Source organism: Coregonus clupeaformis, unplaced genomic scaffold (genome assembly GCF_020615455.1).
Source record: "Coregonus clupeaformis isolate EN_2021a unplaced genomic scaffold, ASM2061545v1 scaf0835, whole genome shotgun sequence".
Classification (NCBI taxonomy): Eukaryota; Metazoa; Chordata; class Actinopteri; order Salmoniformes; family Salmonidae; genus Coregonus; species Coregonus clupeaformis.
Window position 1 is genome coordinate 55,001 of NW_025534290.1, and position 17,344 is coordinate 72,344.

The 17,344-nt window shown below is 46.4% G+C and overlaps 1 protein-coding gene across 1 annotated transcript in view; it reads left to right on the top strand.

The window, feature by feature from the left end:
• The window catches only part of LOC121561602 (calmodulin-regulated spectrin-associated protein 3-like), a 35,309-nt gene that overhangs the window by 4,568 nt on the left and 13,397 nt on the right, over positions 1–17,344 (top strand). The window contains 8 exon segments of the mRNA XM_045216868.1: positions 127–395; positions 521–661; positions 1,015–1,092; positions 1,237–1,269; positions 2,861–2,911; positions 5,078–5,216; positions 5,655–5,794; positions 6,640–6,733. Coding sequence (XP_045072803.1) covers positions 127–395; positions 521–661; positions 1,015–1,092; positions 1,237–1,269; positions 2,861–2,911; positions 5,078–5,216; positions 5,655–5,794; positions 6,640–6,733 — 945 coding nt within the window.

Genomic DNA, 17,344 nt, shown 5'->3' on the forward strand with positions numbered 1-17,344 from the left:
GAGAGAGGGGGAGAATGTTCAGTTAGTTCTACAGTTATAATTCTAACTCTATAGGTTGTCCTCTTTCTCCCTGTAGAGAATGTTCAGTTAGTTCTACAGTTCCTCATTGTTTTCCGTCCACCATAGAGAATGTCCCGGTGGAGCTGCGAGAGCCTCTGTACAGAGACAAGTATGAGCAGGAGCACCTCAAGCCCTCCGTCTCCCAGCTACTCTTGTCCCCTGAGCTGTACTGTAGGACCCAGGCCCTGCTCCACGGGGCCTCCCAGCCCGCTCCTCAGGGTCCCCCAGGGGACAACTCCGCCCTGCTGCAGCTCCTCACCAAAAGGGGCCTGGAGCCCAGGGACCAGGATGTGGCCATCACTGAGGAAGACCTCAGCCACACGCCCATCAAGACGGTGTGTTACTGTGTGTGTGTGTGTGTGTGTGTGCATTTGTGTAACCCTAACATTACTCATATCATTGATCCTTTGCTCTCTCATGATTGGCTCATGGTCTGCTTCTCTCTGTCTGATTGGTCTAGAGGGCCCACCTGGTCCTGATTGACTCGCTGATGTCACTGGCTGCCATGGAGACAGTGGGCAAGGTTAAGATGATGGCGGAGGTGGAGAAAATGGGGGACGGGGCTCCGTGGGAGAACGCCCTCCTCTTCTGGGTTAACCGGGTAAGACCAGAACACGACCAGAAAATGACCAGGTCATTCTAGAACACGACAAGATCATTCTCGAACACGACCAGAAGAACAACCAGAATGTTCTAGATCAGAACCAGGTCATTTTAAAACATCAACAGGTCATTATAGAACAACAGAACACGACCAGGTCATTCTAGAACATGACCAGGTCATTCTAGAACACAACCAGAACACAACCAGAACATTCTAGATTCCACAACACAACCAGATCATTCTAGAACACGGATGTCCAAGTAATTCTAGAACATGACCAGGTCATTCGAGATTACGACCATCTTACTATTGAAATGTGATTGTCTCTCTCTGTCTCTCTCTCTCTGCAGTTGAATCAGAAGTTGAGAGAGTGCACTGAGGATGAGGAGGCTCCAACCTGCACAGAGCTACAGCCTGTTCAACCAACAGTTAGTACACACAGACAGACATTTCTAAACAGAAAAATAAGACTGCTACTAAACACTAAACTGCTGTGTCCCTAAAGCTTCTATCACTTCTCCTGCTCTCTCTCTCTCTCTCTCTCTCTCACATCCCTCGCTTCTGTATGGCAGTGTCCCACCCGCTGGTACTGGAAACTGGTCCCAGTAAGTGTGCTCCTTTTATATACATATCTCTCTCTCTCTCTCTCTCTCTCTCTCTCTCTCTCTCTCTCTCTCTCTCTCTCTCTCTCTCTCTCTCTCTCTCTCTCTCTCTCTCTCTCTCTCTCTCTCTCTCTCTCTCTCTCTCTCTCTCTCTCTCTCTCTCTCTCCCTCTATCTCTCTACCTCTTTCTCTCTCCCTCTTTCTCTCTCCCCCTTTCTCTCCGCCTCTTTCTCTCCACCTCTTTCTCTCTCTCTCTCTCCCTCTTTCTCTCTACCTCTTTCGCTCTCCCTCTTTCTCTCTCCCCTTTCTCTCTCCCTCTTTCTCTCTCCCCCTTTCTCTCCCCCTCTTTCTCTCTACCCTCTCTCTCTCTCTCTCTCTCTCTCTCTCTCCCTCTTTCTATCTACCTCTTTCTCTCTCTCTACCTCTTTCTCTCTACCTCTTTCTCTCTCTGTCCCGTCTTTCTCTCTACCTCTTTCTCTTACCTATACAAGTGCCTTTGTGCTGTGTGACATTGAGCTGTGTGACACTATATACATGACCTTGACCTTATGAACTTTGAACCTCAGAGGTTATAGTCACTGACATAGGGTCCGTTTTCATGAAGTGTCTCAGAGTAGGAGTGCTGATCTCAGATCAGTTTGGCCCCTTAAATCATAAGGAATAAAAGGAGGGGGGGGCTGATCCTAGATTAGTACTCTGAAAGGCTTTATGACTATGGCCCCTGATCCTGTTGTTAAGGACAACTCACCACTCATCTACCTCTACACTGAGTGGACAAAACATTAGGAACTCTTTCCATGACATAGACTGACCAGGTGAATCCAGGTGAAAGCTATGATCCCTTATTGATGTCACTTGTTAAATCCACTTCAATCAGTGTAGATGAAGGGGAGGAGACAGGTTAAAGAAGGATTTTTAAGCCTTGAGACAATTGAGACGTGGACTGTGTATGTGTGCCATTCAGAGGGTGAATGGGCAAGACAAAAGATTGAAGTCCCTTTGAACGGGGTATGGTAGTAGGTGCCAGGCTCACCAGTTTGTGTCAAGAACTACAACGCTGCTGGGTTTTTCACGCTCAACAGTTTTCCGTGTGTATCAAGAATGGTCCACCACCCAAAGGACATCCAGATAACTTGACACAACTGTGGGAAGCAATGAAGTCAACATGGGCCAGCATCCCTGTGGAACGCTTTGGACACCTTGTAGAGTCCATACCCTGACGAACTGAGACGACAAAATGAGGTGCAACTAATGTAATATGGGAAGGTGTTCCTAATGTTTTGTACACTCAGTGTAGATGGTGGAGGGGGTGATGGGGCTGGAATAGGGTGAAGTTCTGGCCTGATCTTTGGTCAGTTTAGCATTTTCTCAACTTGAGGGGAAGCTGATCCTAGATCTGTACCTAGGGGAAACTTCTCCCCGGTGCATCGTGGGGAGGTGAGAAGGTGATTCTTACCTTAATGTATCTCTGCTCCCCCCTCCCTCCTCCCCCTCCTCAACCCCCCTCCCCCCCCCTCACGTGACTGTGTGTGGCAGTTCCCATGGCGACCCGTGGGTGTTTACGCTTGTCCTTCTCTCTGCCATCCTCATCCAGCATGCCATCGCTTTTTGTTTGAAGGAGGAGTCTGGGAATAAACCTCCAGTGGTAACGTATACGCCACTCTTCTGCTCCTCTTCCTCTCCTCCTCCTCATCCTCCTCCTCGTCTCTCTCTCTCAGCTAACTAACAGACAGCCAGCCAGACAGACAGCCAGACAGCCAGCCAGCCAGCCAGACAGCCAGCCAGACAGCCAGACAGCCAGACAGCCAGACAGCCAGACAGCCAGACAGACAGCCAGACAGCCAGCCAGCCAGCCAGACAGCCAGACAGCCAGCCAGACAGACAGCCAGGCAGCTAGACAGCCAGACAGCCAGCCAGACAGACAGCCAGCCAGCCAGACAGCCAGACAGCCAGTCAGACAGCCAGCCAGACAGCCAGCCAGACAGCCAGACAGCCAGCCAGCCAGACAGACAGCCAGACAGCCAGCCAGCCAGCCAGACAGCCAGCCAGCCAGCCAGACACTCCAACCCTGTGGGATGAAAACACTTTATATATTATTTATTCACTTTTATCTATGTCAAAAATATTTATTGTTGATTCACATTCTGGTTGGAATGACACTTTGGGGTTGATTTGATCCCGTTCGGTTATGGAAGTGTCCATTACCCCTCTGTCTGGTCTTCATCCACACTTCCACACTTCCACACTTGTTCACTTGTATTGGCTCCCTTCATTTGATAGAGATAGTTTACTTACCTGTTTATTTGGGGCTGGGAATGCAAGAGAATGGTTACCCATGATACATCAGGGTTTTGATGCTTTTGAACATCTTTATCTGATCTTCCACCATATTGCTGAGTATCAACTATCCAGCTCATTTCAGTCTGCTAACACAGTTCTCTAGAGGAAGGGGCTTGTTGTCTTTCAGTCTGCTAACACAGTTCTCTAGAGGAAGGGGCTTGTTGTCTTTCAGTCTGCTAACACTGTTCTCTAGAGGAAGGGGCTTGTTGTTTTTCAGTCTGCTAACACAGTTCTCTAGAGGAAGGGGCTTGTTGTCTTTCAGTCTGCTAACACAGTTCTCTAGAGGAAGGGGCTTGTTGTCTTTCAGTCTGCTAACACAGTTCTCTAGAGGAAGGGGCTTGTTGTCTTTCAGTCTGCTAACACAGTTCTCTAGAGGAAGGGGCTTGTTGTCTTTCAGTCTGCTAACACAGTTCTCTAGAGGAAGGGGCTTGTTGTCTTTCAGTCTGCTAACACAGTTCTCTAGAGGAAGGGGCTTGTTGTCTTTCAGTCTGCTAACACAGTTCTCTAGAGGAAGGGGCTTGTTGTCTTTCAGTCTGCTAACACAGTTCTCTAGAGGAAGGGGCTTGTTGTTTTTCAGTCTGCTAACACAGTTCTCTAGAGGAAGGGGCTTGTTGTTTTTCAGTCTGCTAACACAGTTCTCTAGAGGAAGGGGCTTGTTGTTTTTCAGTCTGCTAACACAGTTCTCTAGAGGAAGGGGCTTGTTGTCTTTCAGTCTGCTAACACAGTTCTCTAGAGGAAGGGGCTTGTTGTCTTTCAGTCTGCTAACACAGTTCTCTAGAGGAAGGGGCTTGTTGTTTTTCAGTCTGCTAACACAGTTCTCTAGAGGAAGGGGCTTGTTGTTTTTCAGTCTGCTAACACAGTTCTCAAGAGGAAGGGGCTTGTTGTTTTCTGGTCTCACTTGATTTCTTCTTTCTCCTTAGTGGTTCTGTCACTCAAGTGCCTTGTGGTCGTACTGCCTGTTGTTCCACTGCATGTCCACCAGAGAGCGCTATAGTCTCAGCTCGCGCTGCTTTCATCACACTCCTTTCTTCACTTCTTATATTTTTTCCATGTTTTCTATCTCCCATCCCTCTTTCACTGCAATGTCTCGTTTGACTTGTGAGTCATAACTCTGTTCGGCGTGTGCGCTTGTGTGTGTGTGTGTGTGCGCTCAGCAAAGTACTGTGCTGCAGTATAAGTCTTGTGCTTGGTTTTGTCAGATATTTCTTTTTTCTGCTGTGTTGGTGGATTATTGGCTGGCTGTCGAGTTTATGACATGTCTTGTTCATTTCTGTAAACGTTGTGGCAAAGTCATCTGTATTGTGGGGTAATTCTGGGCCTTTTGGTCTCAATAACTCATTTAACAATAGGTAGTTAACTGTTTTTTTTCTCTCACTCTCATGTCCTATTCCCTCCCTCCCTCCCTCCCTCCCTCCCTCTCCCCCCTCCCTCCCTCCCTCTCCCCCTCCCTCCCTCCCTCCCTCTCTGTCAGATCCGCTATAGGAAGGATAAGGTCCTGTCTAAGCAGACTCCTACCTTTCCTCTGGTGTCTGGTGTAAAGGATCTGTCTAATGGCTGTGCTATAGCTGCTGTTATGCACTACTACTGTCCTGATCTGCTGCCACTGGAGGGTACACACACACACACACACACACACACACACACACACACACACACACACACACACACACACACACACACACACACCACACACACACACACACAACCACACACATACACACACACACACACAACCACACACACACACACACACACACACATATCTCTGATATGTACCCCCTCTCCCTTCCTCCTCCATCTCTTCCCCTCCTCTTCCTCCCACTCTCCTCCTCCTCCATCTCTCCCCCTCCTCCTCCTCCTCCCTCCTCCTCCTCCTCCATCTCTCCCCCTCCTCCTCCTCCTCCCTCCTCCTCCTCCTCCTCCCTCCCCTCTCCTCCTCCCCCTCCCCCTCTCCTCCTCCTCCTCCTCCTCCCTCCCCCTCTCCTCCTCCCCCTCCCCCTCTCCTCCTCTCCTCCTCTCCTCCTCCTCCTCCTCCTCCTCTCCTCTAGATGTGTGTCTGAAGGACACCATGTCTGTAGCAGACAGTCTGTATAACCTGCAGCTGATTAGAGAGATCAGTGAGACCAGTCTACAGAGCTGCTGCCACCTAGCGCTGGAGGACCTTCTCTACGCCCCGCCTGCACTACACGTACGTACACCTCTGTCCAGGACATAGTGTTAGACCTCTCAACAACACTACACGTACGTACAACTCTGTCCAGGACATAGTGTTAGACCTCTCCACACCACTACACGTACGTACAACTCTGTCCAGGACATAGTGTTAGACCTCTCCACAACACTACACGTATGTACAACTCTGTCCAGGACATAGTATTAGACCTCTCCACAACACTACACGTACGTACAACTCTGTCCAGGACATAGTATTAGACCTCTCCACAACACTACACATACGTACAACTCTGTCCAGGACATAGTATTAGACCTCTCCACAACACTACACGTACGTACAACTCTGTCCAGGACATAGTATTAGACCTCTCCACAACACTACACGTACGTACAACTCTGTCCAGGCCATAGTGTTAGACCTCTCCACAACACTACACGTACGTACAACTCTGTCCAGGACATAGTGTTAGACCTCTCCACAACACTACACGTACGTACAACTCTATCGAGCTGTCTCTGTTCAGAACATAGACTTATACAGATGTAGGATCTTAATCCGAGCCAGTTTGCTACAGCAGGAAAATAATCCTGCAGCAACAGGAAATGTGAATTATCATGCAGATTATAATGACTGGACATTTTTTGCAGGGATTGGACATTACAAACTTTAGAAGCCTTTTTAAACCTTGAATACACTACAAGTTTGCATTTCCTGCTGTGCAGGAACATTCTCATCAACAAAAGAGTGATCAAATTAAGATCCTACATCTGCACCTCTCGTCTAACCTACAACTTGCTCCGTCTGTAAACGAGAAATGGTCAGTTAGAATTTTGTTCCTAACCTCTGATCTCCTTCAGGTGAACATTATGAGTTTCATAGCAGAGCTGCTGGGATGGTTCGAGGTGCAGAAACCTGATTTTGTCAAGCCATTACTACCTCTAGACCTGACAGGTAGGGGAGGTGTGTGTGGGGGTGTGCTCTCTGTGTGTGCGTGTGTGTGTGTGTGTGCGTGAGAGAGAGAGTTAGAAAGAAAGAGAGAGAGAGAGAGAGAGAGAGAGAGAGAGAGAGAGAGAGAGAGCGAGAGAGAGAGTTAGAAAGAAAGAGAGAGAGAGAGAGAGTTAGAAAGAAAGAGAGAGAGAGAGAGAGCTAGAAAGAAAGAGAGAGAGAGAGAGAGAGAGAGAGAGAGAGAGAGAGAGAGAGAGAGAGAGTTAGAAAGAAAGAGAGAGGAGAGAGAGAGAGAGAGAGAGAGAGAGAGAGAGAGAGAGAGTTAGAAAGAAAGAGAGAGAGAGAGAGAGAGTTAGAGAGAAAGAGAGAGAGAGAGAGAGAGAGAGAGAGAGAGAGAGAGAGAGAGAGAGAGAGAGTTAGAAAGAAAGAGAGAGAGAGAGAGAGAGAGAGAGAGAGAGAGAGAGAGAGAGAGAGAGAGAGTTAGAAAGAAAGAGAGAGAGAGAGAGAGAGAGAGAGTTAGAAAGAAAGAGAGAGAGAGAGAGAGAGAGAGAGAGAGAGAGAGAGAGAGAGAGAGAGAGAGAGAGAGAGAGAGAGAGTTGAAAAGAGAGAGAGAGAGAGCGAGAGAGAGAGAGAGAGAGAGAGAGAGAGTTAGAGAGAGAGAGAGAGAGAGAGAGAGAGAGTTAGAAAGAGAGAGAGAGAGAGAGAGAGAGAGAGAGAGAGAGAGAGAGAGTTTGAGTTTTAAATAATCTTTATTGGGTCTGGGAGCCCACCACACAAATACTCATACAAAACCGTATTTACACATCAATTAAAAACACAACTCCAATTCCTCCTCCACAGTAACTGAACACAACAGCGTCTGAATGCCCCATATACTCATGAACAGATCAATATTGTTGACCAGTTTGTAATAGGCAAACTCAATTCTTAATCTTGCTGCCAACATTCCCTCCAGCATTCCCACCACATCCACAGACCCCTGTCCCCGAATACTGTTCTTTCGGGTCTTCCATATGGCTAATTTTGCTGCCCCTAACACAAAATTAAGCAACAAAACTACAGCTTTCTGACTAAACCTGTACTTTGGCCCCAATATGTACAGTTGGGAAGAGAAAACCTCTCCCAGCGCTGAGAACCAGTTAGTGATCAGGTCAATCATCCCGACCAACCTGGGACACTGTAAAAACAGATGTGCCAGAGTTTCAGGTTCAGCACAGAATGGACACTCCTCCCCAACAGTAGGATCCAGGTGTACCAGATACATGTTGGTGGCTATGGCTCCATGTATTATCCTCCATTGGAGGTCAGCTGTCCTCTTATCAATAGGCAGTTTGTATAGTGTTCGCCAGCGGCCTTTTGGGGAGGCACCTGGACCAAGCACACCCGCCCACCTCGTCGATTTTACCCCTTCCAGGGAAGAGGCATGGGACACCTTTACACATGTTCTGTACATGGCCTTCTTTCCCACCTCCTTGAACTCCCCCAGCTCCGGGGTATCGAAGGAAAGCAGCATCCCCACGTCCTCCTCGAATGCCCCCGCCGCAGCACTAACAATCAGTGCAGGGAACACATAATCCAGACCCTCCTTCCACCGATCAGAATTGGAGGTGTCAGTCACATACTGCAGATGAAGTACTGGCAAGGAATCACAGACCTCAGCGACGACCTTCCTCAGTAGGCGAGACGATCGGATCCCCGCTCTTTCTCCCAGCTCCTCCAACGACCTATTCCTGTTCCACATCAGATGACCCAGCTTAGTACACCCCACGCCTAACAGGCATGAACGTAGGCTAGCTGAACCCAGAACACGGGACTGGATGGCAGTGTTGTGAAAAAGAGGCTCTTCAAAAAGCCACATCCCTGGTGGCGTGCAGGCCTTACGGGACTTGACCAGAACTCTCCAAGCCTGCATAACAGACTCATAGAATGGAGTCAGGCCAGGCAACTCACCCCCCTCCAGCTTTAAGAGGAAAAGATGCTTGTCTAAGCCCAAACAGCCCGCTCTCCTCATCAATGCGTAGGCTGTGTCAACCCAGCTAGAACCGTCACTGTACAACAGTCTCTGGGCTGCTTGAAGCCGGAAAGCCATGATCCTGGAAGAAATGTCCACCAGGCCTTGCCCACCCTCGTGCAGTGGCAGGTACAGGGCTGAAGCTTTAATCCAATGTTGTCCAGACCAGAAGAAGTTGACAAGGGTCCTCTGAAGCTCTTGTATCAGACCCTTTGGTGGCTGTAAAATCATTAGTCTGTGCCACAGGGTAGAGGCAGCTAGGTTATTAGCTACCAGTACCCTTCCCCTATAAGACAGCTGGGGCAGCACCCATTTCCATCTTGACAGTCTGGCACACACTTTCTCCACTACACCCTCCCAGTTCTTTTTCTGAAAGACATCGGAGCCTAGAAAAACCCCCAAAGTCTTCATCCCATCTCTGCCCCACTGAAGCCCCCCTGGTAACCGTGGAGCGGACCCCATCTGAAGCTGGCCTGCCCACAGCGCTTCACTCTTTCCCCAATTGACTCTAGCTGAGGAGGCCCCCTCATACACCTTTAAGGCGTCTGAGAGAACCTTAACATCCTCATCCCCTGTAATAAAAACTGTCACGTCATCTGCATACGCAGACAGTGCTATCGTGGGACCCTTCATTACACCTGGCACAGAGAAACCAGTAAGCTTCGCTCTTAAAAAGCAAAGCATTGGTTCAATCGCCAGACTGTATAACTGCCCTGAAATTGGGCATCCCTGCCTGATGCCCCTTTGGACAGGGATGGGACAACTCAAACCACCCCCCACCTTCACCATACACGAGGCCCCAGCATACAGTAACTTCATCCAAGACAAAAAAACATCCCCAACCCCAAAGGCTTTCATTGTTTTAAACAAGTACTGGTGGTCCACACGATCAAAAGCCTTCTCCTGATCCAAAGAAAGTAAACCCACATTTACATCAGACAGTTTACAAATGTCCAAAACATCTCTTATTAGAAACAAGTTGTCAACAATAGAGCGATCAGGTACACAGTAGGACTGGTCCTTGTGGACCAACAATCCCAGATACTCTTTCAACCTGTTTGAGAGACATTTAGAAACAATTTTATATTCTGCACACAGCAAAGCAACAGGTCTCCAATTTTTTATGAGAGCCAAATCCCCCTTTTTGGCAACAGTGAAAGTACCGCACGTTGACAAGATACAGGAAGAGAGCCCTCATGAAAAGATTCACACACCACTTCATAAAAATCCTCCCCAATAGACCCCCAAAAGTGCTTGTAAAACTCAGATGGTAAACCATCAATGCCAGGGGCTCGGCCTGTTGAGAGCTGCATAACTGCTGTGGACAGCTCTTGCAGTGTAATGTCAGAGTCCAATGCGACTCTTTGCTCAGGTCCCAATTGAGGAAGACCGTGTAACAACTGTTCAGTACACAGAGAGTCACAATCCTCCGCCTTATAGAGGGCAGAATAGAAATCCACGGCATGTTGACGCATTTCACTGTCGTCCGTGGTCACCTTCCCATCAGGGAGACGAAGGCAGACCATCTGTTTACGTTGCAATGTCGACTGTCCTAGGTTAAAAAAAAAAGCACTAGGAGCATCCATATCCTTGAGGGAAGCGAAACGAGACCTAATCAAGGCACCCTTCACTCTTTCATGCAGAAACGACCTCAATTCATGTTTCTTGTCCTGTAAGTTCATGACTAGTCCGGGGTCATTCTGAGTGAGCAACTTCAATTCAATAGATTTAATGTTCTGCTCAAGGGCCCTGATAGTCTCTTTAACTTCAATTCGAGACAGAGCAGTATACTGTTGACAAAATAATCGTATTTGGGCCTTCCCAACCTCCCACCATTGTCTCAAGGACTCAAAATTCCCTTTTGTAACCCTCCATTTTTCCCAAAACAACAAAAACCTTTCACAAAACATGACATCATGTAACAATTTAACATTAAAATACCAATAAGATGATGACCTTCGTGGACAGGACAAGTGAATATCAACAGTGACAATATGGTGATCAGAGAAACCCACAGGAGTAATGTCACACCTTCCAACCCTACTACAGTATTGCTCAGATACATACAACCTGTCTAACCTTGCTGCACTGACATGACCTTCATTAACTTTTAGCCATGTGTACTGCCTAACTTTTGCATTCCTTACTCTCCACACATCAGAAAGCTCAAACTCAGTTAATAGACCAGACAGACAAATTGCTGACCGCAGGTGAGGTTCTTCAGCGGTGCGATCAACAGTAAAATCCACTGTACAGTTCCAGTCCCCCCTAAAACCATACACCCCTCTTGGTCACACTGTCTTAAGGTTTCCTTTATTTTATCAAAAACAACAATACGCTCTGTACCCTCATTAGGAGCATAAACATTCAAAAAAACAAACAAAAACCCCATAACATTCACCTTGACCAATAAAACCCGACCCTTGACAATCTCTGTTGTAGATACCACAGTCACCCCTAAGCCTGAAGAAAACAAGATTGCCACCCCAGCACTGAAATTAGTACCATGACTGAGTATATGCTGCCCCTCCCACCACATACCCCAGTCAGCCGCATTTTCCTCATCACTATGTGTCTCCTGTAGGAAAACTACATTAAGCCTTTTCTGTTTTATTACTTCTAATACCCAAGCCCTCTTATTCCTGTCCCTTCCTCCATTAATGTTGAGAGAACCTACCCTTAGTACCTCCATATAGAAAAGACAAAGGAAAAGCAGAAGATACCACAGAGAAACCAGACAAAGAGAATAGAACACCCTATGAGGCATAATCATCATCATTATTTAAATTTTCTCTTAACCTGACCACGTTTCCCACCACCCTTTGCTGCTGCAACAGCAGTAACAAATTTCCTCAAGCGAAACCGCTTCTTCTCACTCAACTGGTCTAACCCCACCGTCTTCTGTAACATCACAGCTGACCTCACAAACTTATCAACATCAAAATAATCTGCCAATTTGACAGATTTCCCAAAAGTCTGATCCAGAAACCCTTTTACCTCCTCTAGATCGTAAATTGAGTCCTCACCAGCTGATACCGTATCAAGAGAGATATCCATATCCATATCCTTCTCCTGATCCTCCTCAACTGAGGCCACAGACCACTGACTCCCCTCTACCACATCCCTTTCAACACTCCCCACTTGCACCCCATCACTCGTACCAGGCATCTCCTCCACTACCTGGGAGACTAGCCCCACCTGAACCCCATTACTCGTAGTGGGCATCTCCTCCACTACCTGGGAGACTAGCCCCACCTGAACCCCATTTCTCATAGTGGGCATCTCCTCCACTACCTGGGAGACTAGCCCCACCTGAACCCCATTACTCTTAGTGGGCATCTCCTCCACTACCTGGGAGACTAGCCCCCCTGTAACCCAGCACTCATAGTGGGCATCTCCTCCACTACCTGGGAGACTAGCCCCCCTGTACCCCAGCACTCATAGTGGGCATCTCCTCCACTACCTGGGAGATGAGCTCCACATGAACCCTCTCCTGTAACCCATTACTTTTAGTGGGCATCTCCTCCACTACCTGGGAGATTAGCTCCACATGTACCCCCTCCTGTACCACAGCACTCGTACTGGGCACCTCCTCACCAGTCTGAGGAAATGGCCCTTCAGATCCATCCTTACCTTCTACAACCATTTTTTTCTGCTGCATAACATTTCCCTCTGGTACAAGTTGCACCTCTGTGCCCTCAACACGGACAACTTGTTCCTCAGCAACAGATGCGTGTGGCTGTTCTACCACTGTCAGCCCACCTCTTCCTACATCAGTGGGCCCAGGCGTTACGAGGACCACCTGCGCCCCTCCCTCTGCCTTCTCCCTTTTCGGGCAAGCATGTCGCTTATGACCAACATCCCCACACTCAAAACACCGTTGACTACCCGTACTAGCATAAGCCATATACAGTCTATTGTCATACTTGACTTTAAACGCTAACTCCAAAGTCTGCTCCGGTGAGTCCAAAAACATAAACACCTGTCGCCGAAACGACATTACCTGTTTCAACGCCGGGTGTTTGCAACCCAATGGGACAACCTTAATTGAACTTGCAAACTTCCCAAAGCGCAATAACTCGCGCTCCAATAGCTCATTTGGAATGAACGGCGGTACATTTGAAATCGTTACCCTTGTTGACGGAGAAAAAAGCGGCGTAACTTGAATAAACATTCCTTTAAGAAGTATGCCATGCTCAACCATACGATCAACAAGGCGCTCTTCTTTAAGAAATACCACCACCGCTTTATTCATCCGTGACGCATAAGCAACATTCTCATATCCTACCTTCTCTCCTACGGCGACCAGAACCTCTTCCACCGTGACAGTAGCTTCAGTAACACACCTAAAGCCGTGTCGAAGTGACAGGGACGGCGTCCCCGATTCGGCCGCCATCCCCACCAAAATCAGGGTAATTTCGACACGAAAAACAATATACTTAATTCTACCACAACAAAAAAATAGAAATAATAATCTTAATCATGCATAGAAGAAAAAAGGATATCACCAAGAAAAGGAAAACCCAGGATATCTAACTCCACACAACACTCGCACTTAGCACTCACTCAAACAATTCCCAGCACGCACCAAACACTCCCAGCATGCAGAGAGAGAGAGAGAGAGAGAGAGAGAGAGAGAGAGAGTTAGAAAGAAAGAGAGAGAGAGAGAGAGAGAGAGAGAGAGAGAGTTAGAAAGAGAGAGAGAGAGAGAGAGAGAGAGAGAGAGAGAGAGAGAGAGAGAGAGAGAGAGAGAGAGAGTTAGAAAGAAAGAGAGAGAAGAGAGAGAGAGAGAGAGAGTTAGAAAGAAAGAGAGAGAGAGAGAGTTAGAGAGGAGAGAGAGAGAGAGAGAGAGAGAGAGAGAGAGAGAGAGAGAGAGAGAGAGAGAGAGTTAGAAAGAAAGAGAGAGAGAGAGAGAGAGAGAGAGAGAGAGAGAGAGAGAGAGAGAGAGAGCCAGAGAGATTACTGGCCTGAGACCAAACCACACAACCAACAACATTAGACACTTTATGGAACACAAAGCCTTCACTATTTCATCCTGGAATATCCAAGGCCTGAGGTCATCTGCCTTTGGCCTAAAGAGCAGGAATCTGGACTTCACCAAAGAAATCGGAAATACAGACATTGTCATCCTACAAGAAACATGGTATAGAGGAGACGGACCCACTGGTTGCCCTCTAGGTTACAGAGAGCTGGTAGTCCCATCCACCAAACTACCAGGTGTGAAACAGGGAAGGGACTCAGGGGGTATGCTAATTTGGTATAGAGCAGACCTAACTCACTCTATTAAATTAATCAAAACAGGAACATTTTACATTTGGTTAGAAATTCAAAAGGAAATTATCTCAACAGAGAAAAATGTCCTCCTGTGTGCTACCTATATCCCCCCACTAGAATCCCCATACTTTAATGAAGACAGCTTCTCCATCCTGGAGGGGGAAATCAATCATTTCCAGACCCAGGGACATGTACTAGTCTGTGGCGACCTAAATGCCAGAACTGGACAAGAACCTGACACCCTCAGCACACAGGGGGACAAACACCTACCTGGAGGTGACAGTATTCCCTCCCCCATATGCCCCCCTAGGCACAACTACGACAACATAACCAACAAAAACGGGTCACGACTCCTGCAGCTCTGTCGCACACTGGGTATGTACATAGTCAATGGTAGGCTTCGAGGGGACTCCTATGGTAGGTACACCTATAGCTCATCTCTTGGCAGTAGTACTGTAAACTACTTTATCACTGACCTCAACCCAGAGTCTCTCAGAGTGTTCACAGTCAGCCAACTGACACCCCTATCAGACCACAGCAAAATCACAGTCTACTTGAACAGAGCAATACTCAATCATGAGGCATCAAAGCCAAAGGAACTGAATAATATTAAGAAATGCTATAGATGGAAGGAAAGTAGTGTTGAAACCTACCAAAAAACAATTACGCAACAACAAATTCAATCCATTCTAGACAACTTCCTGGACAAAACGTTCCACTGTAATAGTGAAGGTGTAAACTTGGAGGTAGAAAACCTAAACAGTATATTTGACCTCTCAGCTTCCCTATCAAATCAAAAAATCTCTAACAGAAAACCAAAGAAAAGTAACAACAGTGATAAATGGTTTGATGAAGAATACAAAAACCTAAGAAAGAAATTGAGAAACCTATCCAACCAAAAACATAGAGACCCAGATCACCTGAGCCTACGCCTTCACTATGGTGAATCACTAAAACAATACAGAAATACACTACGGAAAAAGAAGGAACAGCATGTCAGAAATCAGCTCAATGTAATTGGAAAACACTAAACAAACAACAACATGAAGAGCTATCTATCCAAAACGGAGTTTGTATGGGTAAACCACTTCTCCAATCTTTTTGGCCCTATAACAGAGAACAAACAGCAAAAAAATATACATGATCAAATGCAAATCTTAGAATCAACTATTAAAGACTACCAGAACCCACTGGATTCTCCAATTACATTGAATGAACTACAGGACAAAATACAAACCCTCCAACCCAAAAAGGCCTGTGGTGTTGATGGTATCCTCAATGAAATGATAAAATATACAGACCACAAATTTCAATTAGCTATACTTAAACTCTTTAACATCATCCTTAGCTCTGGCATCTTCCCCAATATTTGGAACCAAGGACTGATCACCCCAATCCACAAAAGTGGAGACAAATTTGACCCCAATAACTACCGTGGGATATGCATCAACAGCAACCTTGAGAAAATCCTCTGCATTATCATTAACATCAGACTAGTTCATTTCCTCAGTGAAAACAATGTACTGAGCAAATGTAAAATTGGCTTTTTACCAAATTACCGTAAGACAGACCACGTATTCACCCTGCACACCCTAATTGACAAACAAACAAACCAAAACAAAGGCAAAGTCTTCTCATGCTTTGTTGATTTCAAAAAAGCTTTTGACTCAATTTGGCATGAGGGTCTGCTATACAAATTGATGGAAAGTGGGGTTGGGGGAAAAACATACGACATTATCAAATCCATGTACACAAACAACAAGTGTGCGGTTAAAATTGGCAAAAAGCACACACATTTCATTCCACAGGGCCGTGGGGTGAGACAGGGATGCAGTTTAAGCACCACCCTCTTCAACATATATATCAAAGAATTGGCAAGGGCACTAGAACAGTCTGCAGCACCCGGCCCACCCTACTAGAATCTGAAGTCAAATGTCTTCTGTTTGCTGATGATCTGGTGGGCCTACAGCAGCACCTAAATCTTCTGCACAGATTATGTCAGACCTGGGCCCTGACAGTGAATCTCAGTAAGACAAAAATAATGGTGTTCCAAAAAAGGTCCAGTTGCCAGGACCAAAAATACAAATCTAGACACCGTTGCCTTAGAGCACACAAAAAACTATACATACCTCGGCCTAAACATCAGCGCCACAGGTAACTTCCACAAAGCTGTGAACGATCTGAGAGACAAGGCAAGAAGGGCCTTCTATGCCATCAAAAGGAACATAAAATGTGTCATACCAATTAGGATCTGGCTAAAAATACTTGAATCAGTTATAGAACCCATTGCCCTTTATGGTTGTGAGGTCTGGGGTCTCCTCACCAACCAATAATTCACTAAATGGGACAAACACCAAATTGAGACTCTGCATGCAGAATTCTACAAAAACATCCTCTGTGTACAACGTAAAACACCAAATAATGCATGCAGAGCAGAATTAGGCCAATACCCGCTAATTATCAAAATCCAGAAAAGAGCCGTTAAATTCTATAACCACTTAAAAGGAAGCGATTCCCAAACCTTCCATAACAAAGCCATCACCTACAGAGAGATTAACTTGAAGAAGAGTCCCCTAAGTAAGCTGGTCCTGGGGCTCTGTTCACAAACACAAACAGACCCCACAGAGCCCCAGGACAACAACAACAACAACAACACAATTAGACCCAACCAAATCATGAGAAAACAAAAGAGAATTACTTGACACATTGGAAAGAACAAACAAAAAAACAAAGCAAACTAGAATGCTATTTGGCCCTAAACAGAGAGTACACAGTGGCAGAATACCTGACCACTGTGACTGACCCAAACTTAAGGAAAGCTTTGACTATGTACAGACTCAGTGATCATAGCCTTGCTATTGAGAAAGGCCGCCGTAGGCAGACCTGGCTCTCAAGAGAAGACAGGCTATGTGCACACTGCCCACAAAATGAGGTGGAAACTGAGCTGCACTTCCTAACCTCCTGCCAAATGAATGACCTTATTAGAGACACATATTTCCCTCAGATTACAGCGATCCACAAAGAATTCGAAAACAAACCCAATTTTGATCAACTCCCTTATCTACTGGGTGAAAAACCACAGTGTGCCATCACAGCTGCAAGATTTGTGACCTGTTGCCACAAGAAAAGGGCAACCAGTGAAGAACAAACACCATTGTAAATACAACCCATATTTATGTTTATTTATTTTCCCATTTGTACTTTAACTATTTGCACATTGTTACAACACTGTATATATACATAATATGACATTTGAAATGTCTTTATTCTTTTGAAACTTCTGAGTGTAATGTTTACTGTTAATATTTATTGTTTATTTCACTTTTGTTTAC